Source organism: Alosa alosa, chromosome 14 (assembly GCF_017589495.1).
Source record: "Alosa alosa isolate M-15738 ecotype Scorff River chromosome 14, AALO_Geno_1.1, whole genome shotgun sequence".
Taxonomy (NCBI): Eukaryota; Metazoa; Chordata; class Actinopteri; order Clupeiformes; family Clupeidae; genus Alosa; species Alosa alosa.
This window is the reverse complement of record NC_063202.1, coordinates 8167771-8194773: the sequence shown is the minus strand read 5'-3', so window position 1 is coordinate 8194773 and position 27003 is coordinate 8167771. Positions and strand designations below refer to the sequence as shown.

Here is a 27003-nt window from a genome sequence, read left to right as displayed (position 1 = left end):
CAAGGGGTTCAGCAGACAAGCTGTGAAGGCCGGCCACATGCAGCGGGCCAATTTAGCCCCGTCCTCTCAGCCGTTTACAAGCCTTACCCCCTGACCCCAGGGGGCCATGCTACCATCTGCAGCAGGAATGCTGAGCTGCCCAATCTGCACTGTGACATAGCGGTTGCTCTTATATGGCCCCCATAAAGATAAGAGGCAGATGAGGTCCGCACACACGTAATCTGTATTTTTCAGATGGAATTGGCATAAAGCGCTTTGAGCGTGTGTGTATGTGTGTGCGTGTGTGTATGTGTGTGTGTTTGAATGTGTGTGTGTTTGTATGTGTGTGTGTTTGTATGTGTGTGTGTTTGTATGTGTGTGTGTGTGTATGTGTGTGTGTGTTTGTATGTGTGTGTATATGTGTGTATGTGGCTAGAGTAAGTGGAGGGAGGCGGTGAATGGAAACGTGTCACCGCAACTTTTTCAGAGATGCGTATAAATCATGTTAGGAGGACCCTCTGAGCCCCTCTGGGTCTGCCCTTCCTCCACTGAAGTGGCATGCAGAGCGAACTAAAGACATGTGGTTTTGAGAGATGAAGGGAAGGACAGAGAGTGAAAGAGAGGCTTCCCCAAATCAGCCGTGACATTGTCGGGTGACAGTGATCGATCACCTGAGCTTCTGTGCACTGTAGGCACAAAGATACAGGTTTTAAAAGTGGAAATCACGTCAAGTGCAAGTGTACACCCCACGTTTATTGACACATAGTCTCTCAAACATACACACAGACGCCAAGGCACTGTGTGTTATATGCACTGATATAGTCAGGCGCCAGACGGTGCCCAAGACTTCCAAGTGCTGACCTTCAGCTTTAATGTGAGAGTGTTAATTATGGTGCATAAACAACCTGGTCTTTTAATGCATCTAAGAAATATGTCTTGTGTGCTTATTCAGGATTGTGTGTTGTCTCTTGTAAAGAGAGGCATTCCTCGTTTTCTTCTTCTGTGCCATATTTAGCCAGTGCGCTAACAGGATAACTCACTAACCCACTTTTGGCCTGTTAGTCACTTCATGTTACCCTTGCTATAAAAGAGAACTTCCTGGTATTATGAGCACCAGGTAGGATTGAATAAAGGTTCTCATGTATAAACACAGTCCGACCGGATAGGCATGTGAGCTCCAGGAAATGGAATTCTCCATTTGTTCTGTGGTTGGTTTTTAAAGCATTTGCCTTTTGGAACAGAGAGCAAAGGTTGTGAGGGAGCTAGTATCGACAAAATGAACTTCAAAGGCTGTTACTAATGTCTGACAGATAAAGTAAATGGCCTAATCCCAGGGATCTGTTGTTGACCGTCTTTCAGCATCTGTTTTTTCTCTCCTGATCTTGGCAGTTTCAGTTTTGTGTGGCAGAAAGGTGAGCCTGTGTACGTCTGTTTGCGTATGTGTCAATAGTTCATCTTCATTGGAGTTCCTGAAACAGAGATACAGTCACACCCTCATGTGGCTGGGATGTCTCCTGTTTCAGACTAGCCTATTCCCTGTAGGTACACTATTATAATCTCTGACCTATTTTTAGAGGTGAAAAGGGTATATCTGTTATCTGGGAGATAACAATGTTAAGAGAGCTTTCTCCACAAAGACTGCAGATAACAGGTAGGGAAAGTTAGCCAACATTTTTCTCCTTTAATATCTTACTTACTGTGTGCCCCAGTTTGAATGACACTGGGCTTAGTGTATGGTGTCTGACATTTCCAGAAGGCTTACATCTCCCATGACAGGATTCACATGCTTTTTTTTTCTTTATCTTTACACATAGCAGGAAGACTAGGGCGTTAATCTAACATACAGGATATTGCCAAAACCTGTGTGGTTGTTCATCTAAAAAACAACAGGCAGCTCTTTCTGGTAACCACCACAGCTTGGTCGCGTGGCTAGCTCTGGAAAACTCCAGCTGTGTGAGGTGATGAAGCCTATCATGAGCGAGCTGGGGACGCTGATGATGTTTATAAACAGGCAAGCCAAATGCCCACGCCAGACCCCCCACATGTAGGCAGTCTCCTCCTTTGTGACCTTGTGTTGTCATATCCTGCTGAGTTCAACTCCAACACAGCCCAGACACAGAGCTTTCATTTCTTGGAGACACTGTTTTCAATAGGGCAGACATGGAGCCAATCCATCACTGGAAGAGGGCCAAATGTCAGAAGTTGTTTTGTACAGCGTCAACCCGCTTATGCAAAGGCTTTGATCTACCGGGGGGCATTAAGGTTATGCTCTTGTGTTAGACTTAAGAGAAGAGCTTGAGATTGGAGTCTTAGAAGGCTTTGGTCGATACCTCTATCGGCCTACCGATCTGTTGAATGGTTTGGATTATGATTAGCATATCATTTTCAGGGAACACTGACTGCTGAAGGGCCCTTCAATCCTCATCTCTGTGGTTTTAATGAGACTCTCATTAAGTGTTATCTACTTACCTAAAAAACGAGCGAAACATGGCATCCTCTTGTGGGTGGTAGGTTTTCAACATCTTGGTGGATGACTCGTAACAGTTAATTACTCCGCTTCCCCAGTGCCCTGATTCTCTTGTCAAAAGACTTTCCTGAGAAAGATTCTGCTAACGGCCATTTCAAAAGATCTCAGTGGCTGCGGTTTGCCCTCTTTTCTTGATGAAAGCCTGAATTATTTTATCTGAGATCTCCATTGTTAGAAGTTCTCGTCACATGCTGCTTAAAAAACTTGTCTTATGCCATTTTCTGTGGAGAGGGCCGCCTCAGAGAGGCACATAATGGCCCCTTTCGATGCCCCAAAACCATGTTTTACCGAAGGTCAGACTGGCCCGGGGGCAAGCTTGGCGGTGGCCTTCGTGAGAAAAGCCTCCTGCTTTTGTCTCGGTAGAGTCGGTCAGGCTGGTGTGCACACAGGCCAGTCAGTAGTGAGTGGTGAGAGGCTGCGAATGAGGGCTTTATCATCAGCTCCTGCATGAAGGAGCCGACCCGACCCTCCACCCGCCACCCCTTTACACCATCAGCAGGAAGCCGCCTTAATGGCTGTTCCTGCTCTGCGAAGTGTTTTGGGAATTAAGACATGTGAAATGCCACTGGATCGACTGAGAGAGGAACAAAGAAAAATGAGGACTTGAAGTGGGTTTGGTTAGATAAAAATCACCAATGTTTTTGTTTGAATGGGCGACTTGTGTTGTTTTAGAAGAAAAATAAATCTGCGGGGTGAGTTGTAGAGAGGATCTCAGGGCTGACTCTCATCAGCCCTTCTTCATGGTGTTTGGTATCAGGGAACCAAAACAAAGGTATTAACCATGAAGAAGTGAGCAGTTCCCGCGTGAATTCCTGACCTTTTTTTCCTTCTGGGTCTTGATTTGATTGGACTGATAGTTTGGGTTCTTTTAATGCCCAATTCTTTTCAACCTGATTCACGCTTGGAATTTATTGGACGTGTTTCGCAACTTTTGGCTCTGATACAGAAATTACCGCAACAGAAGCTGCAGTCCTACATCCAAATGGGATAATAGGCGTTATTACTTTAACGTCAGTTGCTTCAATGCAGTGATTACACTATATTATATTGGTATAATTAATCAAAAATTGGTATAACAACGACAATCAAAAACATTTTTTTACTTGCATTCCTGCAATATCATACTTCAGTGAAAACATTTCACCACAGTTCTTTGTCTCTTCTTGCTCTTCTTTCCACTAGAATTACAGTCACTTTCATCATAACAGTGGCAGCCTGCATATGTGGGCGTGATGTTTATGTAGGTTTGTGATGAATGCTTCGGTCAAAAAACAGAACACACCAGAAGCACGGGTTAGTTGCTTTCAGCACCTATCCTGAAGGTTTCCCCCTAAAAAGACTTTTCTGCAAAAATATCTCTCTGGGAATTTCTTTTTGTGGAAAAATGTCTATATAGAGACATCATTTGTCAAGTAAGCCTTTCTGGACTTGATGAAATATTTCCTGAATAAGTTGTTTTTCTGACCTGCTTGCTGTATTTAAAGGAAAAAGTGATTTTCCAGGTGGGATTGACCTCGCTGGCAGGAAGAGCAGCAACCAGTGTGTTGGCGGAAACATGGCAGCTGTTTGATTTAAAGGCACAGATCCTGTGAGGTACGAGAGGGTCAGCATCTGCCTCACCCTACAGGAAGCATGTCAGATACAAGATGGACACCCAACCAGGGCCTTTCCATCATATCGGGTTGGCATCAGCTTGTGTTGATTAGCGTGTGGTTTTTTGAAGGCCTTTTGGTGCTCACGTGTTATTTGGCCAACTGTCCCAGAAACCGCCGGCTGCCCTTACACACCCCACCCCCCCCTTCCCAAAATGAACAGCAGACAGAATTTCCAACCTGCTGTCCACTGTGGCACGCTCTACCCTTTGTGCAACAGCGAATCACTATTGTTCTGAAAAACAACTGGCAATATTCTATCCCTTTCATCTCCCTCTCCACTACTCCCCCATTGGCTTCTTTCTTTCTCTCCTTCTCGGCCTGATGGACAGCTGGCTGGTGCTGTCACTTGTGTGGGGTTAAAGGGCAAGTCTCCAGTGGTCTACCCCCAAAGCAGCTTGTTGAGGTGGGTAACTGGGGTGTGTTTTTTTTTGTTTTGTGTGCGCATGTGTGTCTCTCTTGTTACCTCCCAACTGTCGGCGATCAACTTTTTTTTTAGCCATAGGCAAGTTGCTGCAGTAGCCTTGTAAAAATGCAAAAGGTCTGATTGATGTTAGGATCATGTCATTTGTAGGACTTAACAGCAGTCTATACTGAACAGAGGGATCATGCAACAAAGTAGGTCTTGTTGAGTTACGGTTGGCCTCCAGATCTTACAGACTGGAGTTTGTGATGTGGAGATTCTTTCGTTTTGTTGTTCTCCTACACTCTTTGTTTACAGTGCTTTCATGTGCTTTTGAGGTTTGGTAGTAGTACCACAGCCCCCTTTCATACACCCATCCTCCGACCCACACACAAATGCTCTCTTTCTTTCTCTCTCTCTCTCTCTCTCTCTCTCTCACACACACACACACACACACACACACACACACACACACACACACACACAAGCCCATTTTGAATAAAGGGTGAATCACAGCTCTCTGAGGGATAGGCTGCTATTGATTATTCATTGAACGGAGTGTAACCTGGAGGGGGTGGGGGTTTGGGGTTTGGTTGGTTAAGTAATCTAATAGTGTTCTGGCCGTGGCACGGGGCTTGTCTGGTGAATAAGCATGTGCTTGGTTAGGCATCTCTCCCAGGCATTAGCTCAGCCTAGTGTTATCATTGCAGAAAGGCTGCCTGTTTCACTTGAAAGGTCCCCCCTTAAAAAAAAAGATGGAATTCGGAAAGGTTCTGTGAAACAGAACCCGGGTTTTTCGATCCACGTGCAGACACATGCAAATCCGCTAAATGCATTTCAAGATTCTTTGAGCCACAGAGTCTGAGGGAGACAGTTTGTTTTTGAGGCCTGAGAGAGACACACCAGAAGCTCTCTCTCTCATAGGCTCATCTGACGACGTATTTACCCTGTAGGCATGGATACAGAAGTACAGCATAATGCCCGTGGCGGACATTGCCCAGATTTCTCTAAACCGTCTCGCAGAAATGCATGACAGAGATCGGCCGTGCGGTTATAACAGCTCTGGAGAATATTAAGCAGTCTGAGTGAGATTCCCTCCAAATCCCACTTTTTTGTGGGTTTTTTCGTTCTTCCTCCCAAATGTCTCTCCGCAAAGTCTGCATACTAGTATGAATTCATCTCGTGGGGTTGCAAAACTCGTATGAAGGTGTCCAAAGTAGAGGAAAATTTTGTCAGTACCTCTAAAAGAGTAATGGAGGAATGTTGTATATTTGACTTTGGTTGCTGAGTATGTTTGCCTTTGCACGTTTTAAGGGGGAAGTGCATATTGATCCCCATTTCCTTCCTGTGCAATTATCTAAAATGTCCAAGTCTGACCACACAGGAGTTCCGATCATAAAACCTCAAAAGGTGGGGGTTGTATGCCAGAGTGGGTTGTTGTTTTTTCACTCAAAAAGATACACCAGTGCTCGTCAGTGTGATCACTCTAACGAACCACACAGTGATTGTGTGCGGTGGCCAGTGAGTGAGAGTGATGGGAAGGGGTGGACAGGTTTATATGACTGCTGGACCCATCAGGGAGAGACATGAGGCTTGGTCTGGCCCCGTTTGGGAGAGAGAGAGAGGGAGAGACACAAGGCATGGTCCTGCCCCGTTTGGGAGAGAAAGAGAGAGAGAGAGCGGGGGGGAGGGGGGTGCTTGAATTAAGACCTAATGATCAAATGCATTATTTAGAATTTCTTCGAGCCCTGGGTGGGCTCAGAGAACTAAGCTGCCTCCGACAGCGACCCTGTGTGATGGACGCTTACTTGGCACTTGACTCAACAGAGCCAGGGAGAGGGAGCAGGGCAGGATTGCATAAAGGAATCTTCTCTGATTTCCAGACTTTGTTTTACCCCTCTGGAGCAGGGAACTGGAATCTCATTTAGCTTACTGGAGCTTTGTACTGTTTGGCTGTCCAATGCTTTCCCCCTCTCTTTTCCGCCTCTCTTTTGTAAGAGCTACAGAAGTACAAAGTGTGTTATGAAGACCAGGACTTGCCAAATTATATTTTAGCTCAAAAAAGAAAGAAAGAAACAAAACAGTGAATGGATGCAGATGGTTTTTATCCATGGCCCCAAATGGCCACTTTTGCTGAAAAGTCTGATAAGGATCAAGATAGGAACCGGATGAGCCAAATGAGAGTGTGCTACTGATGGGTGTAGATGCGCATCAGTGTTCCCTGCTTGGGAACAGTGGACAGTGAGGAGGGGTCAGCCCTGCATTAGTCTAATTAAAATGTGCTGAAAGCCTCGACTTCCAAAGCAGACCCAGGCTAAGATCTGCAGAGACAAACATGGCGAGTTTCTCTCTCTCTCTCTCTCTCTCTCTCTCTCACACACACACACACACACACACATGCAGACACACCCCCACACACACACACACATGCACACACACACACATACACACACACACACACACACACAGACACACACATATCTACCCAGACTGGGCTGAGCTCTAAGACACCTGATGGCCCCTCCTGCTATCTTCCCTCGCTTTTGTTCCCTGCGGGTCTTGGGCTCGGCGGATGTGGTGGGGCAGCGTGCTGCTGTTATCTCTCCCCCCTCGACTCAGTCAGTCTGGGAACTGATCACTGTATGCCCGCACTCAGCCCAGCCATCTGAAATAATAAAACACACACACACTCACACACACACAAACACACACACACACACACACACACACACATACTCTCTCTCTCACACACACACACACACACACACACACACACACACACACACACACACACACACACACACAGAGTCCAGGAGCACAGTCTTCCACGATGAAGGACAACTACTTCCTCCTATTAGGCCAAAGTAAACATTCGCCATTGTGTTGCACGGCACAAGCTGATTCTAATTATCTTATGTCTATTTAACTTCATCTGCCATTAACTTTTCAGTGGTTCAGTGGTTAATTGCTAACCTGTCTACGGAGATTGATCCCTGATGTCTGCAAAGAATTCTGTGTGTGTGTGTGTGTGCGCGCACACTTACTTTGCACATAGCCCATATTGATGGAGTTCTGCATACACAAGATAATGCCCGTTCATTGTTGTCTATGAACGGTCACACGGTTGGCCTTATCTGACACTGTTGCGTCTGCATTTGTCTGGCAGTCTCTTTTTACCCCCCCCCATCTCTCTATGGGCTGCTGCATGCATGTGGGGCATTTCCTTTTCCAGAGGGGATAAGAGCAAAAACCCCAGGAATCCCCAGAACAAAGCCGAAAAAATCCCTCCTTCCATGTCGAAGCATTTTATTTCTTGTTGTTGGTCTTGTTCATATGCAACAAGAAAAGTAAAATATTGTACAGGTCCACACCTGTCGTGTGCTAAGACAAAGTGCAGCTGAGCCACTCATTGCCATGTTCTCACTCGTGCGATAAGTACACACAGTCCTTCCTCACCGTTCTCCTCTCGCACCAGTCAGCACAGTCTGACGCAGTCCACCCGGACCCAGAGCTGACATCCAATCCTCCTTCTCCATGTCTGCCTGTCCGGATGCCTGTGTCCATGTCGTTTTTTTTTTTTTTTTTTGTGGGGGAAGGGTGGGGGGGAATGTAACGTTTTAATGTCACAGCTCCTAACTTAGACAGCCGTTTCACTTACATGAGTGTTTGTTGTCATGGCGTCGGCTGTTGGGCTGAGATGATGAGTCACATGAAAGTGGCATGTGTGTGTGGAGCATTAATAATGGCTGGCTTTCTGTAGGATAAATTATGTGTGTGGCAGTTGTGTGGCGAGATGTGGGGGGCAGCGTGTGTGTGTTTGTGTGTGTGTGTGTGTGTGTGTGTGTTTGTGTGTGTGGGTATGTGTGTTTGTGTGTGTGTGTGTGTGTGTGTGTGTGTGTGTGTGTGTGTGTGTGTGTGTGTGTGTGTGCGTGCTGAGGGGGTACTGTGGGGTGGTAACAGAGAGTCAGGATCTGTGTTCAGACAGCTGAACCTGTCATTGGGTTACTAGTGTGTCCCTTGGGAACCCCCTTTTTAGGGTAAAGACTAACCCAGAGCCAGGCTGTCTACTTCAGAGAGAGAGAGAGATGGAGAGAGAGAGAAGGATAGATAGAGACAAAGAAACAGAGGACAAGAGTGACAGAAAAGAAAGAGATAGATGAGGAGTGCGTGTTGAGAGCGGAGAAATTCAAAGGGAGGAAGGAAGAAACATTTACCCGCAGAGGGGACGAGAAAAACGATTAAAAGCAGCCGAGAGAGCCCGAAAAACCACCACCACAAGATCCACTGGCCAGGCCTGGGCTGGATCATGGCTTGCAAGCGAGTGAGTGAGCGAGTGGCGCTGATATATTTAGCCGGATCTGGCCTGGTTCTCTTTGGCCCACAGGAGTCACGTTTCAGTCGGAGAGTCTGTCTTTAACAGCACCTTTGGGTGCCATGACCAATTAAAAGCAGCCATCTGCTTTCTGTTTTGTCCCGAGATTGAAAGAGGTAAAGCACTCCGCGTGGATTAAATTATACCATAAATCTGATTAATGCCACTGTCCTGATGGGCTTTCAGTGGATAATGTGTATTTATGTGTCTCTGTGTGGTGGCTTCTTCATTATTCATTCACTGTCTGAGAGAGCGCGTGTGTTGGTACTCCAGGGATCAGAATGAGAATCATATTGTATATTTACAATTATGTGCATGTATAGCTGATGTGGATGTGCTTGATTAATTAGAGTTTTATGTGTTTGTTTGGTTGCTGTAGGACTCTGAGTCTCTGGATAGCTGCATCCAGAGCACCCTGTCAGCGCTGTACCCCCCCTTTGAGGCCACCGCTGCCACGGTGCTCTGCCAGGTGTTTGATGTCGTGGAGACAACGTACCGTGGCGACGGCCTGAGATACCTCATCGACTTCCTGGTCCCGGCGAAGCACATCCTCCAGAGTATTCAGCAGGATGCCTGTGTGAGTGCCTACATCCCAACACCTCTCACCCCTCCACACACACACACATCCCCCCCACCTCTCCCTGCTCCACTCTCTCTCTCTCTGTGGTTTGTTCCCTGTGAGTAATACTCCCAGCGGTGACTCACCGTTGGTGAAACATGGCCTCCAGCAGGAAAAGACCCTCGCTCACCTCTGCCATCGCAGAGCTTGTCCCTTTTAGGGGCCGTGCACACAACGCCGTTTTTTGTGAAACCGGTGAGGTTTTGTTAACGGTTACGCCTTGCATGTACACGACGCCGGCAGTTTAGGAGACTGAAACCGACAGCTTTTGACACCGGCTTCCGAAGTGGGAACTTTTGAAACCGCCCGGCTAACTTTAAGCTGTGTAGGCGCCTGTAGGTGCGAAGCCGGCAACTTTATGTGACATAGCCCCACCTTTCAACTCAGCCACGGCACTCGACCTGACATGTTGCTTGTCAAAACAAACCAAACCATTTATTTATCATATTAAATTTTTTTTCTTTCCCCTGTCATGATTTATGTGCACAATGTAGCCTATCAGCCTTTAGTGGCTAAGTTGGAAGCACACGTTAACTTAACTTAGTTAAACATTAGCTTACTGCATGTTAGTGTTTTCTCCAGTGGTGCTCAGACCTAATGCAATGCGTAGGCTAAGCATTTGAAATTTCACATAGCAGTCACATACCTTGAAAATGAACTTTATTAGTTTAACAGTTGAATTGAAAACCAGGTTGTCTGTAGTCTCCTTATTTCATGCGACTGTTAACCAGAGCACTTATTAGACATTCTCTGGCTTAACAAACTGTTTCAACAATGTTTTCTTCTCTTTAGCGATTCCGCGAATTTATCGTGAAGCTTCTGCACAGCGGCGCCATCGACTGGTCTGGCATATGCACTACAGCACATTTAGCCGGTTACACCTCTGTGTGTACACGCGAGTTATTTTTTTGCCGGAGTCGTTAAAGGTGTGAAGGCGGTAAGAGAAAATCCACCCGGCGGTGTCGTGTAAACGGCCTCTTAGTCACCATTAGTCACGGGAGAGAGCCTCTTCATCTCCCAGGTGAACGGCACCCAACCCTCCACTCTCGTTTTTTTTTCCTTTCCAGGGCCACGCTCTTGTCTGATCATGCCCAGCTCCAGCCCCTACATTGCTGTTTCGTTTGTCATGTTTAGTTAGGTGAGCTGGCGTGCCTGCTGCTGTCATTAGTCATAGGGGTGTTGCTAGTCAAACAAAAGCTAGGAGCTAGAATGTCCCGCCCCCTCCCCTCGCCACCCTACTCCACCCTCTTTGTTTTGGTTATCTGAGATGTGGGGTTTGAAAAAACCCATTGCCAGCCTTAGGGAAACAAAAGGCTTTTCAAATACCTCGATCAGGCATCACGTGCAGACTGCCCCACATTGCCATGTTGTGCTTCAATTGTGGCCAACCCTCAGTTTCAACACCTCATCATCATGCATCCACGTCTGCTAGCTATTTATACTCCCACTTGACCTCCACGGTGGTTTTGCTTTGCAGTTGTTGTATAGGAGCTTGATGTGGGTTTTACACCCGCTCTGTTGCATGTTGCGCTTAGCATTCCCCTGCATTTAAAGACGACAAAAGCTGACCTCGCTCTAGGTCTCCCGTCAGGCGCTACGCCGTTTTTTAATGGCTGCTAAGACGAGCCTTTTAAAGGGCACCTTGGAGAGATCTGTTGTTTCCCCTTGGCCTGTCAGAAAGAGGGGGCTGTCAACGGCTGCCTTTTTATCAGACTGCAGAGAGTTCTCTGCGTGACACCCTATCTACTCAAGCTGAGCCTCCCTCGTTGGCCCTAGGTGTCACCTTATATGCACGGGGAGGATTTTAGAGTTGAATAGACTTAGATGAGTTCATTCAGACGGTGGAGGAAGAAATAGAAGAAGAGAAAAAAACACATACAATTGCTGTGTCGAGTTCTCACCGTGACCTCGAAAGCGTTTCTCTTCTCTTTTTATCGGGCCAGCCTCTCATGAAACAACACGCCGGGGCATCAAAGCCGGTCGCACCGGTAGGAATTAAGGAGCGATTTTTCTCACCCTCACTGTCATCGGCTGTCTTGCTGCGCGGAGACTGTGTGATGAAAAGGGGGCAAGTAGACACGTTGTTTTGTCATGCTAAACATTTATAAGCATGGCTTTTATACGAGCAGGGTGAGACTGACAAGAGCAAGGAGCCCCACACTGCCTGTGGAGACTCAGTGGCATGTGAAGGCCAGGTCTATAGTCGGTGGTCTGAGGTCCATCAGCTCCCCTACAACCGCTTATTTTTACAGGGGACGTCAGAAAGAGGCATAGAATGGATTCACTGACCCTGCTAGATCAAACTGATTGCAACTGGGGGATAGGGGTGGATATACGTTTGCCACCTCTTTCACTCTTATTCATTGCACAAGATCAAGAACGTAGAAATGAGAGCACACAAAGGGAAGGTCTGTGGATAAGACATTTTTTTCTGCCCCTCACAGTCAGACACATTTTGGAAGCTGTGCAGTCTTGGGGAGCAGGTTTGGAAAAGGGGGGGAGGGAGTGGGGGAGGGGGGTCGACAGACAGGGAGAGAGAGAGGCTGGGATTTGTTCCGGAGTGCGCTTGAGCTGAAAGGCAACCTCGGAGCGGAAATCACTTGACACAGGGTTTGTTTACACGTCCCTCCTTTCTGGTGTCAGCGTGCGCGAGGCCGGGCCGTCTCTGTGAGTTTAGCCTCTGGCACTGTGGGAAAACAGCCCGGCTTGGCACCTGAGGTCAGGAGAGCACCTCTGCCACAGCCTCCCACCTCCCAGCAGTGCTCATTCAGAGTGGGGAGACGTTGAAGATGTGAGTGGGTGTATGGGGGGTGGGGGGGCAGTGGTTTTAGGGGCCAGTGGTGTGGCGGTGGTTAGCTGGGTTATAGTGGGTAATAATGGGAACCAGAGGCTTCACATGTCTGAATAAAAGCCTTTTCACCCTCCCCCTTGTATGTGAGTAGCCCTATACCATCCAAGGCCACTGGCCTCTGTCCTCCCAAGAACTATTTCAGGGACTGGCTTTTCAAAGGAAACGGGTCATTTTTAGCCCGACCCGGAGAGTCAGTTAGGGCTCCGACAGACGATTCCATTTCATCGTTCGAGTCTCTGCCCGGGACCTATTTGCATCACGTTCCACAGCGGGGACAATGTTACACTGAGAGCAGCGAGTGCCAGGGTGAGAGAGCAGAGGAAGAGAGGAGGGTGGAGAGGAGAGGAGGCTATTTTTTGCTGTTTACCATGCTGTTGCTGAAAGAAACAGAAGTTCTGGAGGCCGAAGAAACAGGTCAAGCTGTGCAGAGTCTCTCCCCTCACTGACTTCAGTGAAAGAGGGGAGACGGCCCCCTAAGAGTGCCCTACTGGAACAGATTTGGTATAAAGGATTCTATTGTACATTGTCACACAATGCTCAGCTGAAAATATCCACGTCACTGTGAAATGTGCCTGCCTCTTGCATGTTATTTCCCATCATCAGGAACTCTGTAGGTTTCCTGTGATCTGTAAATCTAGTTACTCTACTATAATGTATAAATTGGATGGCATCCTAGAAGCATGTTAAACATGGCTTTGTCTTTGATTAAGCCCTTATTGCATTACCAAATTCTGACCGTCTAGTCTAGCTTTCAAGAGACATATGATATCAGTGAGCTTTTTGTCTGGCCTAGTCTCATGCTTCACGACCTCTACACGGCAGTCCTTTATTGTGTAAATCCAGGCCTCATTAGAAAAGAGGAAAAAGCATGTTATGGTTACAGTTACACTTCATTACGACGGAGTCATAGCAACAGCTAAGAACGTGAGTCATGTTTGTCAGCGAGTTCATTATGAGGGTGCCATTCACACTCATGGTTGATTGAGTTTGTTTTAAACACAATTTATAGTGTGCTGCTTTTACCAGTAGACCGTTTCAGTCACACCACTCTTGTTTGTGTCTCTTGTCCCTCTAGTTTCCCTACTGTGGGTTCCTGTTCCGTCACGAAGGCTGGCCCTTGTGCGTCCACGAGAAGGTCATAATCCAGCTCTCGTCCCTCGACCAGCGTGTGCTGAAACCAGGAGACTTCTACCTGCAGGTAGCGCCAACCCCGAAGAGCAGCCCGCCGCGCATCACCGCCAAGTGCCTGAGCGTGAACGGGCAGTATGTGGAGGAGCTGGAAGTGCCTGAGCTAGCCTACACCTCCATCTTCACCATGGCCTGGCTGGACTCGATCAACCAGGAGCGGACGGGTGCCGCAGCCCTGCAGCACTGCCTTCTCGCGGCAGACAGCGACATCTTCCGCGTGCCCTGGGAGGATGTGGTGCACCCTGAGTTCATTAGCAGGCCCAAGGCGGCGCCCGAGTTGCCTGCGGTCACCCAGAGCAGAGAAGGGGATGGGGATGAAAGGGTGGGTGGGTTAGGGGATGAGGAGAGGGACTCCATGTCGGAGCAGGGTAACAAACCTGCGGTGACAAACACAGCGCTTTTGATTGACAGGACAATAAAGGACAGTGGCCGGAGCAACGAGGTTAAGCTCCTCCCGACCCTGGCTCCCTCAAAGAGGGACAGTGTGGAAAGGGCCTCTACGGACGACTCGGAGGGGGAGTACGTGGAGCTGGCCGAGATCACACTTCCGCGTTTCTCCCCTCAGAAGGGCTCGCTAACCCAGTCTATAAGTATGAACTACAGAAACCTACACAAACCAAGGACTACGGGGCTCTCGCCACCCAAGGCTAAGCCTGTGGAGACCCCTCTCAAAAACAGCGCTTGCTCGCAGACCATGATCTGCACCATGCTCATAGAGGAGAACTTGAATGACTCTTATCCTCCAGTGGTACTGACCCCGACCACCCCTGCAGTATCAGACACTCCCACCCCCGCTGAATCAGCGAACGAGCCAAAGCCGGATGGATCTGGAAGCGTCAGCAGCACGGAAGGTACCTCTTCTGCCGATAACTCCACACCACGTGTGCCTGAGTGTGAGTGCTCTGCGTCTGAACAGCCAGGTTGCAATGACTCGGCACCATCTGAATCTCTCATTTTCAACTGCACACTTGACACTCACTCTGACAGTGCAAATTCACCTGTAGATCAGATCCTAGAGGGTCCTGAGGTAGCTAGCAAGGTAGAAACATGTGAGGAGGGGCCCTCACTCGACCAGGGTAGCAGTTGTGGTAAAGAGTCTGAAAGTAGTGTTGAGGAAGGCGAGAAAGACAATTGCCGGAAAGATCCAGAACCTGTGCGCGTCACTGAGGCTTTGCAAGAGCAGACAGGCGTGCAGGAGCAGAGCGCTGAGGGTCAAACCAAAACAGACGCACTGAATGAGCAGGTCAACTCTCCTGTCGAGCCTGTCACTCCTCCGCTAGACACTGGCTCGCTCAGGAGCAGCAGTCCCACCTCAGGAGGCCCTGAGGGGGAGAGAGTGGAGAGCGTAGCCTGTGCCCCCGTTGCCCCTGTTCCCCCAGCTCAGGATCGGGTTACAGCCAGCAGCCAGCAGGGTCAGGAGAGGACAGAGCCGGCCGAGGTACACCTGGCAGAGAGGGAGATGCCGCGTAGAGCAGAGGGGAAGGAGCAGGTGGAGGAGGGAGACGGCAGTGGTGGGGTGGGGGAGATGACGGAAATAAAGACGGAGACGCCACAAACGGGTTTGGGAGACGTCGCAGCTGCCACCTCTGGCGCCATCGCTGCAGAGGCGGCGGCAGCCGAGGTGGCAGCTCAGGAGGAGGGTACCGTTCCTGAGAGTGTGGGTGAAGAGGGGGAGATAGGCGAGAGCTGCCAGAAGGAGGTCAAAGAGAAAGAGGGAAGGGCGGAGGAGGAGGAGGAGAAAGATGAAGGTTTGAGAGAGGAGGAAGAGGTGGAGAAGATAGTCGAAAGTGAGGTAGGTGAAGAGCACTGTGTGTCTCAGAGCAGTGTGGACGAGGAGAGTGCAGTCACAGAAAGTGTCCCGGACAGTGAGCAGGAGGCTTCAGGAGGTAACTGCAGCTCTGAGACTAAGGCTGAGTCGGAGGTCGACACGCAGGTCAAAGGCTCACACAGCCCCGACCCACACACGGGTGGGCACGCACACACAGCCCAGACACCAGCAGCTGCTGAGGAGGAACAGACATCTGGAGTGGTGGCTGAGGAGGCCCAAGAGAAGGAGAAGGAGAAAGAGGAGGAGGAGAGTGGGAAAGTGGAGGAGTCGAGTCAGGAGTCTACCCAGGTTCCTGCTGTAAATGTCTCCTGTGGGGAGCCAGATCAAGAGGAGGCTGTGGACCCCCAAGTTCAGCATCCGTCAGGTAGACCTCCTGAGGAACCCTTATGTCTTCCCCACCTTGCCCTGTAACTGCACTAAGACCCTTATTGCTTATCTACTCCGTAACTTCTTCCCTTCTTCGCTGAAGACTCACTGCAACAAAACCACAACCTGTTTAATTTCCCCCTCTGCTGAATGATCTACATCCTGTTTTCCCTCCTCCTGCTCTTTTTTTTTTCCCCCTAGTCCATCAGCTCCTCTCCTTTAAGTGATGTGGTAAAAACACCTAATCACTCGTTCATCACTTCATCCTTGAATCCTCCCATTTCTTCATTCCAGATTCTGTTCCTCCTTCTCCTCTCTTTTTAACCCCTCCCATATGTCATGATGTCATGCCATCATCTTCAGTAGTCTCTCTGCTGTCTTGATCCCCCAAACTCCTTCGCTCTTTATTTATATCTATTTCCATTGCTGTAGTTCTTATTACATAGTGTATTACATAGTGTGCTTTTGTTGTTCAAGGGTGTTTAATTTCTTTGTTTGTTTTTTTTTGTTTTTTTTGTTTATAGTTGTTTTCATGTATTATCTATGATTTTTTTTGTGTCATGCTATGTAAAAGCGTTACGCAATCACAACTCATGCTTCACTAACCTGTTATGACATTGGTGTCATATAACACGTCAGAAAGCATGATGATGACGAAGGTTATCGGATAGGTGGAGGTCTCGTCATCCTTTGTTCAAGGACATCTCATCTGTTTCTATACAGAGCCTACTGTACAGCTGCTGAATGCCTTACTGTATAGAGGTGCTTTAGACCTGGTGTAGTTGTAGAGGAAATGTAGTTTGTTGCCAGTGTCACTTTGATTCAAGTCATCTTCCTCCAGGTGGGTGGTTGTTGAGCCCTTTGAACTCGTAACCACTGTTTATTATTTCCTGCTATATTGTTGCCACCATTGTTATTACATCCCACCTTAAGTCATCCGGTGTTATATAAGCTAAACCGTATGCTACTCGTTAATCACTTACCGTGAGACAGTAAACGTAACACATATTTAAGATAATGCATTTTGTTCAGGAAACTAAACTCATTGAACTTAGTCTCATGGTCATATCACAAGACTTATTTGAAAACTCACCTAAGCTGTATGTTTGTTGATACATGGATGTTTCCTAATCCAAAAGCACAGCTCAATTTTACCAGAGGCTGGTCAAAATGAGCTATCACCAATGCTTCTCTGAAAAGTCCCCATGGTCTTATATCTGGAAAGAGACTTTTAAGGTCTCTAATTTATATCCCCCCTCTGTGTTAAAAGTGGGGCCTATAATGACAATACAGTCTGTGAGTAGGGCTGTGATGGGCCTGACAGATGTAGAAATCAGTATAGGGTAACAGGGATCAGGTTGAGCTTTTCCATAGTAAAACTAAAACGCTTCATGCATAGCCGTGCCGTGTTGCTCGCTCACCAACACACAGAACACTGGCACACGTCCTCACCTCATGTGATCTATATGGCAGACATATCATACATGCATTCTCATGTATATTAGTTATCCCCTCTCTTTATGTCTGGCTCCCTCTCTCTTTTTCCTACCCCCTCTCTCTTTTCCCTACCTCTCTCTCTCCCTCTCTCTCTGTCTCTCTTTCTCTCTCTCTCTCTCTCTCTCTTTTTCTCTCTTTCTCTCTCTCACTCTCACTCTCACTCTCAAACAAACGCACCCCTATGCCAATCCACTTGAGCCAATCGATGTAGCATAAAATCAGTATAAATGTAGCAGACAGACTGATGTGGGCCCGTCCACCTGCCTGTAAAAACAGTGGAAGCAGGGGTGAGAGGGCTTAGTTACCCAGCCAGTCCACCCACGGCCAGGTGAATGTCTCCCCATGTTTGGCTGCTGAGACTCCGTCTGGCTTACTGCTGGGAGGCCCCAAAGGAAACCGCTGGTATCGCTTGCTCTATCAAAACACCGGGAGCTGTGCTGAAGGGGAGAAAAACTGCCATCTACGGAGGGGGAGTCTGAGATCGGCCGCAGGGGGCTCAGGGTGTAATGGAGTCCTGTTTGTCAAATTCGCTGGTACCTTATCGTCTCAAGGAATAACATTCCTTCTAGTTCTTTCACCCAGTCACCAAGCCCCTTGCCTCAAATCCTCACCTTAAGTATTTTACCCAAAAGCCCCCTTAAAATATGGGAATCTCAGCAAGATTGTGTCTCGGGATGATATATCCCTGTTTGTCTTCGTCCTTGTTTAAGCTGTTTTATGGCTGTACAGCAGTATTTGGAATTTGCTGGGCCGATATCATCCTCCCACCCTGTCTTGTTCCCTCTGCGTTTCACCTTGGACGCTTTTATCGTTCTGGACAGCACTGTTGATCTCCATATCTCTCCGCTCCTGCATGCTGTTAGGCCTTCTCGGCCTGGCCTTTCCCAGTTCCAGTGATCAGCGCCTGGAATGTTCTAAATTATTATTATTATTATTATTATTGTATGTGTGTGTGTGTGTGTGTGTGTGTGTGTGTGTGTGTGTGTGTGTGTGTGTGTGTGTGGCTGTGCTGTGCTGTGCTGTGCCGTGTGCTGGTACAGTATCTTTAGACCCCTGGACTTAACTGGACCTCTCTCTGTGCTTGATGGGGAGGATTTGTAGATTTGTTGGGGAATGTAGACTGCCTCATTCCAGTGGAGCTAATGTTAGCGTGCTGTGTTGTGTTGTGTTGGGCTTTATAAGATGAGTATTACTCTGCCTCTAAACAAAGACAATTTGTTGTAGATGCATTAAAAGTGTAATGGCTCTTGCGTGAGCCAGTTAGTCCATATACTCACACTGGTAATCAAACTAATTAGGGACAGGGTGGGACTAATGACTAGTTAGTGCATTGTCTTGTTCTCTCGGATATTTGGTCATTAAGATACAAAGGACACAATCTGCCTAAAGACATCTGCCTAAATATCTAACAAAGACTTCCTACACTGTTGGGTAAGACACATGTGGCTACTGACTTGTTGCTGCAGGTCATTTGGTTGGATTATCAGTTGAAGGTTGCTCGCACGGTAATTGACAGCATTTATGTCGGCTGGATATCTCTTACCGGTACATGCATTTGTGGATCTGTGGATCTGTGTCTTAAAGAGGATTTGAGTTTTTTAATATGTACTGTAAGGTGATTGTCTTTCCTGGGTATGTGTGGACGAGGCTTTGTGTGGGGTGGTTTGTTTGTTGTTTTTGCTTTATCCTAAGTAAGTATGGGCAGATTACAGTGTCTGTGTGTGTATGTGTGTGTATGTGTGTGTGTGTATGTGTGTGTATGTGTGTGTGTATGTGTGTGTGTGTGTGTGTGTGTGTGTGTTTGTCCTTCTTTCATTTTTCTTTCCATGTCTTGAGAAGTCAATCACACTCCCTGTCTGTCTCCATAGCCTCCAGTCCAGCCGAAGAGCCGGCCAGTCAGGAGAGGCCAGTCAGTGAAATGAGGCCTAACCAGCAGGGTCCTCCAGCCCCCCTCCTCCCTGCAGCCTCCCTCAAGAGCCAGCCTGTGCTCACCGAGGCCCACAACATCAACCCAGACGTGCTGAGCTCAGGAGTACTCTGCCTACCCGGTAGGTACACCTGGGGTCTCTGTATAGTTTCCTTTTCTTGTTTTTAGTGAGGGTTCCCATGGTGCAAAGAGTATTCAGTAGTTTGGTTAGTCGTTTACAATTTTCATTGAGTGTTTCTGTACTGCTGCAGGGATTAAGGAGTATATTCAGTAGTTCAATTTTAGTCATCACTTGTGTCCATTAGGAAAAACTTAACATGTCTTTGCTAATTCCGTTTTTCTGCTGACACCACAGCTGAAAAGGAGTGGCTGTTTCTGTGTCATTGTTTGGGATATATATATGTGATCCCAGTAAGCCAGGCTGAGGGTTATTTTTTCATCTGTCATAACAGGCACTACAGATAAATCTGGACATGCTTTGGTGACTGTTACAACAAGAAATACGATTTGGTTAAACCCAAACTGCAACAGTGGTGAGCTTGTGAGGATTATGGTCTACTTCTACACCATTCTCAGGTAATGCCATCACCTTTGGAGCCATTTCAAGTCCCTGATCCTGCCCACAATGTGCCCATTGAAATACCAGTGTGTTTCCCATTGCCAGCAACAGTGCTCCCTGAAAAAGCAGAAAGTCTCAAAACTTCACAAGGGACATACAGATGTTGGGGTGAAACGTGCATAATCTGATGATCACATTTCCCCTCATTCACAGAAAAGAAGTTCGTTCGCTGGGTTTGACAGTTCTAGTAGATGCCCGTCGGTGTTCACCGGTGCCTGCCCTCTTCAAAGCTTTTAATATCCTGCAGGTAAGCAGTCATGCATCACTTGTTGACAAGTAGGTCCTATACAAAGTCATTGGGAATATACCTTACTCGTAAATCTATAGCAATGGCATGCTTTGGGTGACTGTTAATAAACCAGTTTAGCAGCAAGTGTGCTTAAACATTGAGTGCTTGAGGGATGTAGAGACACATCCAATAACCTAAACACTCAGCCATCTATGAATCATATGTAGGCTACGTGATGTACATCATATGTATTTCATCTATGTAGGTGGTAATTTATGTGGATTTGCCTCGCCGTATTGGTGAACAAATGAGAGTTTGTCTCTCTCTCTGGCTCGGTTCATAATCTTTCCCGCTCTCAGCTGCATTTGGTTAGGCAGGATTAAACAATAGCTTTAGCTTTGATTAGCATTGCTGCCATAGCCACCGCACCGACGCGAAGGCCGGGCGGACGGGCGAATGAGGCCCTGCCCTCGTCTCTGAAAGGCCCTGACTCATTCTTTCTGGGCCTTTATGCTTGTGCCAGCGTAGCTATAGACATTCATCTAAAAGCCTTGGCTTAGCCCACAGGCCTGTGGATGCCAACTACGGATTCAACCAGTGAAATAGTCTGATTGCTGAACGGGAGAAAAAAGACAGCAAAACAAAAAGCAGGGCAGTGTGTGTCTGAGAGGAAAAACAAATTAGAGAATGTTTTTCATCAGGATACTATTTACTGACTATGTATGTTCTCCAAGCCAAGTCAACTGTTTTTGAGGCATGTGAAAATTTCTTTGAGGAAAAATGCCTTCAGCCAGAAAAAAAGACCGACATGTTATTAGTCAACTGGTATACTATCCTCTGTGTGCGATATTACTCTTTATTATGTCGGTCAGCGGAAAAACCAGCACAATAAACCATTCATACTTACATGGAGGTGATACTCTCCTGACAGAATGGAATATTTACACAAAATTATCTTCATGTATGATGCATTTTAGGAGATACCTGAGAATAGCACGGCCTGTCCCTAGACTATGTCTAAAGCACCATGTCTCTGTTAACTATTGAGACTAGGTGTGTTTTTTTAAGAGCTCAGACTTTCTTATTGCAATATAATTACACAGCCCAGAATTACATTTGGCATATTCTACGTCAACATAGCGTGGGACTGAGACGTCTGTTTTGGCGTCGAGAGCTTTGCTGCACTGCAGTAGGCATGCGTGTGCAGAGCGCGCCCTTCATCCCATTCTAGGTCAGCGCTAACAATGACAGAGGAGGCAGCAGAGCCTCCCGCAGTCATCAAAGCACACGCCGGGATGAGCCCTCAGGGATTGGCCCTCTGGGGTGACCCCCACCCCCAGCACACACACACATTTATACACACAGACACACCCACAGACACACACACACACACACACACATACACACACACACACACACACACACAAACACACACACACACACATATGCAGCATAGAGTCATGCTCACCCACATGCATAAACTATTTGTCTTTGACCCCCATTGTCCACATATACCACCATCAAATTATGGGCCCCTTCCAGCTGACACCGGGCTTTTACCCGCATGTTCCGCATACTGCAGTGTTCTTAAACTGCAATTCACCTCTACACACTGGATTTGCTTGTCACACATAAGAACATAGTAAACAAAACGCTTTTGGATATGCAGATGGCAAAAATTAATGCCAGTGGTTGTGTATGCAAAAGATTAAGTGAGTGTCTGAAAAAAAATAATAATCGTTACTCTGCCTTGTAATCCATAATATATTCAAAGCTTTATCCAGGATCTAAGATAGATGTTTTTTTTGTACCTGGGAATTGTGTCCTTAACTCTCAGAGCAGTTAGAACATCTGTTTACTTTTACAGCAACAGTACACACAGGTGGTACAATCAGTCAACAACAGACAATGCATTACCATGCCAGTTTACCCGCAGGGTACGCTATCACACTGCCCATAAAAAATGTGTGCTGTAATGTATTTTCTCCATCATAATTTCATGCTCAGTCTGCCTTTGTATTTCGATTTGGACCTGTTAAACTTAAACAAATAATCATTTAAACATGTCGCAACAGGAGGGAATGATGTGTGTGATTGGCACAATGCTTGAGCATTTCTCTGTTATTATCAGGGTTGACTCTAAAGCAATGTTCCTTCTAGAGTTCTTTCTGTATTATGCCAAGCGTGGGCGTCTCCAGTAATTTTCAGTGGCAAGCTGACACTGATGCCTGCCTACATTAACACATAGTAAAGGCAGTCTGGCATAGACTTTGTATCTCGTCATATGCCTATGGGGAGTGAGTGCCTGCAGTGATCTTGGCTTCCCTGTGTATAGAAGTTGCTCACGTCAGTACACACTAAAATATAGTTGAGACTGAGAGAATGGAAATTTAAAATAGAGTCAACAGTTAAGGCACCATTTACAGATGTGCCAACGGGGGATATGTTGAAAGGCTTTGTGTGTGTGTGTGTGTGTGTGTGTGTGTGTGTGTGTGAGCAAGAGATTGTTTGCATAGGTGTATCGACATTTTCATTCAAATTGTGCTGTTGGCCGACCCCTTTGTTTGCCCTGAGCACACCTCCACGCCACCAGACATGTATGTGGGGCAGCTGGGGCTTCATCCATTCATCACTGCATCCTGAAGATTAATGCGTCCACCCGCAGATGGCAGGAAGACATGGAAACACACCACCCTCTTAGTAATAATCATGAATTTACAGCCCACGGGTGCACAGCTGACAAAAGCCTCGACAGCCCTTGGTAGATCTGTCCTGAGGGGCCACAATCAGGGAACACTCATCCATGAGTCACTATGGAGTTTGAATAGACGGAGGTCTGCTGTCTGACAGAGAGAGAGAAGCATTAGGTTCCATGCCAGGAAACTTCAGTCAGTGGCGCAGAGTATTGTTTGTTTGCCAGTTGTTATGAATTTCTTGGATGTGTCTTTCAAGACTGCTGTACAGTAATGTGTTCCACGATGAGTGTGCATGTGTCTGTGTCACTGAGGGGGAAAACTACAGCCTCTGGAGACTCCTCTCTCAGTAGTTTTACGGGCTTTTGAGTCATGTAGGTCTCATGTCGGTGTATCTGACCATTCTTTTATTGGCGGATGTGAGACTTCTGTACAGACTTCAGTTAGTGTATGGGCTTTGTTCTTCTGTTTTACAATAACAGATCACACAAGCTATAGAAAACAATATACGATCAATAAATGTACAGCTGTAAATTAACCTCAAGGATAGTGTGAGTGTTATTGTAGGCCATGTTGACTATGAACTTAACCTCACCAAGACCCTTGAGCCACCTGTAGTTTTTCTAAAATGAATATCTTGAACACTGTATTTTCTGAAATGAGAAAAAGGGTCACAGTTCCACTGTTTTCTTTTATTTTGAAACTACACATTCTCTCTCTCTCTCTCTCTCTCTCTCTCTCTCTCTCTCTCTCGCTCACGCTATCCTCTTTTTTTAGGACGCTATGCCAGGGTGCATCCATACAGTGCTTTTGCTGGCAGATAGAGATTTAGCCCTTCGTATGGAGAAGACCCCCTCTATACAGGTAAGAGGACAGAAAAGCTTACACACTAACTGTTGGTCACCCAGTGGCACAATAGAGTAGGCCGTAATGTAGATGAAATGCAGATAGTCACTGTAATTGGCATCAAGGTGGATACAAAAATTGTGCAATCACTATAAAATGATATCTCTGTACTGGTCAGCTCTCAGTCTGTAGTTGCTGGCTGTAGACTCTGCTCCCTCCTCTCAGCCCCCTTGCTCTGATGGAGTGCTATTTAAAAGACCAAGTGGCTGTGTTGAGTGTGTGTTATTGACTTCCCATGATTGCCAGGCTCTGAGGACGTGCTTAACTCTGGCACACTCCGTTCCAGAGAGGTCGTGGCATCAGAACAGATAACAACATTTATAGCTTTTCGATTCATGTGCAGATGTTGTGGGCTTAAAGTTAAGAGAGATAACCTCTTTTATTTATAACAACCTGCATTTAAAAGCCACAGCACTCTCCAGTCTATCTGCAATGTTGTTGTTGTTACTGTAGAAACTGAGGATGCCTCTATATTTCTCTCTCTCTTTCGCACGCCTGTGCACGTGCTCTCTCTCTCTCTCTCTCTCTCTCTCTCTCTCTCTCTCTCTCTCGTTATCATGTGTGTTGGACAGCTGGAGCTCCTCACCTCTCTGAAATCCCTGCACAAGCACGTGGAGGCCTCCCAGCTGCCCACCGAGTACGACGGCACCTTCCCCTTCTCTCACGCCAGCTGGATGTGCTTCAGAACGGTGAGAGGCTTCAGTTGTGTTTACTATAGGAGTTGTAATCAGCTGAGGCTGTGAGTCCCGTGATAAGAAGTAAATAAATGGGTTCCTGTGCTTTTGAATTGCCTGTTAGGATCTGGGAATAGGGATGATCTAAAGATGTATACATCAAGTAGTACCACAAATTGTTTGTGTTGATGACATGTTTGTGTGTGTGTGTGTGTGTGTGTGTGTGTGTGTGTGTGTGTGTGTGTGTGTGTGTGTGTGTGTGTGTGTGTGTGTGTGTTTGTGCGTGTGTGTGTGTGTGTGTGTGTGTGTGTGTGTACATCTGGTCAGCATGTGTTTCTCATTTCCCTCTCATCTGCTTTGTTTCCAGAGACTGGAGCAGCTGACCAGTAACTGTCAGGATGCTGTCAACCTCCTCCAGAGCACCATCTCCAACCTGGAGTCCACTCCTCTGCCCCCCACCGCCGAGGTAACGCTCCTGCCTTTCAGAGGCCCCTGTACTGCGCTCAGCCTCCCTTCATACCAATGTCCACTAACTTTAAGGCGGGGATCACATTAGCAAGCGGCAGCCGCAAACGCAATACAACGTTCAGACCATAATAAAGTTTTGTCTCGTTCCTAAGCAACATAAACGGTTTGTCAATTGAATACGCTCGCGTTGCACTTTGAAAGTTGAACCAAGTTCAACGCTCAGCTCGCTCAACGCTCAGCTCGCTCAACGCTAGCGTTACGCCAGCGCTGCCACCGTTCCGCTGCCGAACCATAGAGAACAATAGGAAACCTGCCGCTTGCCGCTGGCTGATATGATCCCCGCCTAAAAGTAGCCTTTAAGACTCGTCGGCACGCTTATGTGGCTCCCATTTACCTTTAAACGTTTCTAATTGTTACATGTCCTCCCGCTTCACATCACACCGAGTGTCGTGCTCCATTCCCAGCGTTAAGTAGCTCCAATGAAAACGCGCTGACACTGTAACACTTTTGTCCATCCAGCACAAAGCTCAGAAGGCTACTCTGCTTCTTGGCTCGGCCAGCTAGCTTTCTACCTCCCACGATGTGACTTGAATGAGGGTGAAAAAAGGGAAAAGCGTTTTAGTTGGCAGGTGCTGACGTTAGCTCAGTCTAATCTGTGTCACTGGGGCTGTGGCTAAATTTACCCAGACCTGCCGCAGCCACCGAGCCAGGAGCTTTTATTACAGTCTGGACGAGGATGCCTGTTAATGAAACAAACCTCTGGAGAGGGCCTGTAACAGACCTGGAATTTTTGTATTCAAACGTTGATTTTTTCCCTCCCTCCCCTCGCTGTGGGCTGCTCCTGCTGCGGCGGTGCTCTCTCTCTGTGCTGTCTGCCTCTCTCTCTCTCTCTCTCTCTCTCTCTCTCTCTCTCTCTCTCTCTCTATCTCTGTTCCTAGGAGCCAGTGATTTAATTAAAGATGGAGAATTCATGTAAATAAAGTTAACAGAAAAATAGAACATAAAAGTGTAGATATGCAAAGGTTCACCGCAGCCCTGGCATGGCCCTCTGGTCTGCTCTAAATGCTATAAATGCTGGGTGATGGCACACTGCCGGCCTGTGCATTGATTATGTCGACCTTACGTTTACGTGGCAACACGGGTCAGCAAAGGACACAAAGCGACTCTTCAGGTCCGCAGGGAATAGGCTGAAAGAGCGTAGTTGGGATGTGGGGGGGGGGGGGGGGTCTGAGGCTTAGAGAGGCCTCCCCAAGGGGACAGTTATCCTTTTTAGGCCATCTCTCCCTGTCTCATATTTTATTTTGAAGGGAGGTGGGTGAGCGGTGGCTCCCTTAGTCCCCGTCATCCACTTTCACAGACTCCTGATCGGGTATTGATTCAGTGAGTGCTCAAAATAAGAACCTCTGCATTCAGGAGAGCAGGGTCCCCTATCTTACCTTTCAAGGACGACGAGCCAAGAAAAAAACCCAGCCTGTTTGAACATGTTAGGCCATCAGGTCCTCCTCCTTCTCTCCCACTTCCCCCCTCCTCCCTCCCTCTTTCTCATCTCTCTCTCCTTCTCTCTCTCCCTCCCTCTCTCCTCCCTTCCTCGGTGGGATTAGGGGGCCCTCGCCCACCCGTCCTCCAGTTCCTCCAGGCTGTTTTTGCTGACAGCACACACACACGCACACTACTCTCAAGATGTAAGGTTCAGAGAAGCAAGCTTGCATTGGGGAAGCACGCAAGTCTCTGCAGCATGTGTCCCCTGAACGCATTCAGCGGTTTCTATTCTGAGCACATACATTCCAAACAGGAGAGCACAGACAGTAGCAGGTGTAATTAAAGTAATTATAGCCAGACTGTAACCGTCAGTTATTCCCTAACAAAGCATTTTTTATTACTTATGTCTGCTGATGAAATCATTTGAGTTTTTTTTTTATGTACTACTCAGCGTTTGATTTAGACATTTACTTTTTTAATTATCGGAGCCAGTCGTCCCATCTGTCAGTGTGGTTGATTGTTCTCCCAACCTCCCGTATCGTTTTTTTTTCTCAGCTTGCACACACACACACACACACACACACACACACACACACACACACACACAGTGTAGTGTAGTGTTTGTGTGTTGTGTGAGTTGCTCTTGCTGTCAGAAGACATTTGAGCTGACTGCTGCTCAGCCTTGTGGCAGTAAGTCAAACAAATCCACGCAGCTGGCTTGGAATT

At 47.3% G+C, this 27003-nt stretch overlaps 1 protein-coding gene across 5 annotated transcripts in view; it reads left to right on the top strand.

The window, feature by feature from the left end:
* Positions 1–27003, top strand: part of plekhg4 (pleckstrin homology domain containing, family G (with RhoGef domain) member 4) — a 62823-nt gene that overhangs the window by 2538 nt on the left and 33282 nt on the right. For 3 of the 5 annotated variants that reach the window (XM_048262746.1, XM_048262745.1, XM_048262743.1), the window contains exons 2-9: positions 9313–9510; positions 13479–15783; positions 19151–19330; positions 19662–19785; positions 19982–20075; positions 23528–23614; positions 24229–24345; positions 24698–24796. In XM_048262746.1, coding sequence (XP_048118703.1) covers positions 9313–9510; positions 13479–15783; positions 19151–19330; positions 19662–19785; positions 19982–20075; positions 23528–23614; positions 24229–24345; positions 24698–24796 — 3204 coding nt within the window. The remainder of the gene's footprint in view (positions 1–9312; positions 9511–13478; positions 15784–19150; positions 19331–19661; positions 19786–19981; positions 20076–23527; positions 23615–24228; positions 24346–24697; positions 24797–27003) is intronic. The other 2 variants (XM_048262748.1, XM_048262747.1) reach the window with 2 other exon arrangements.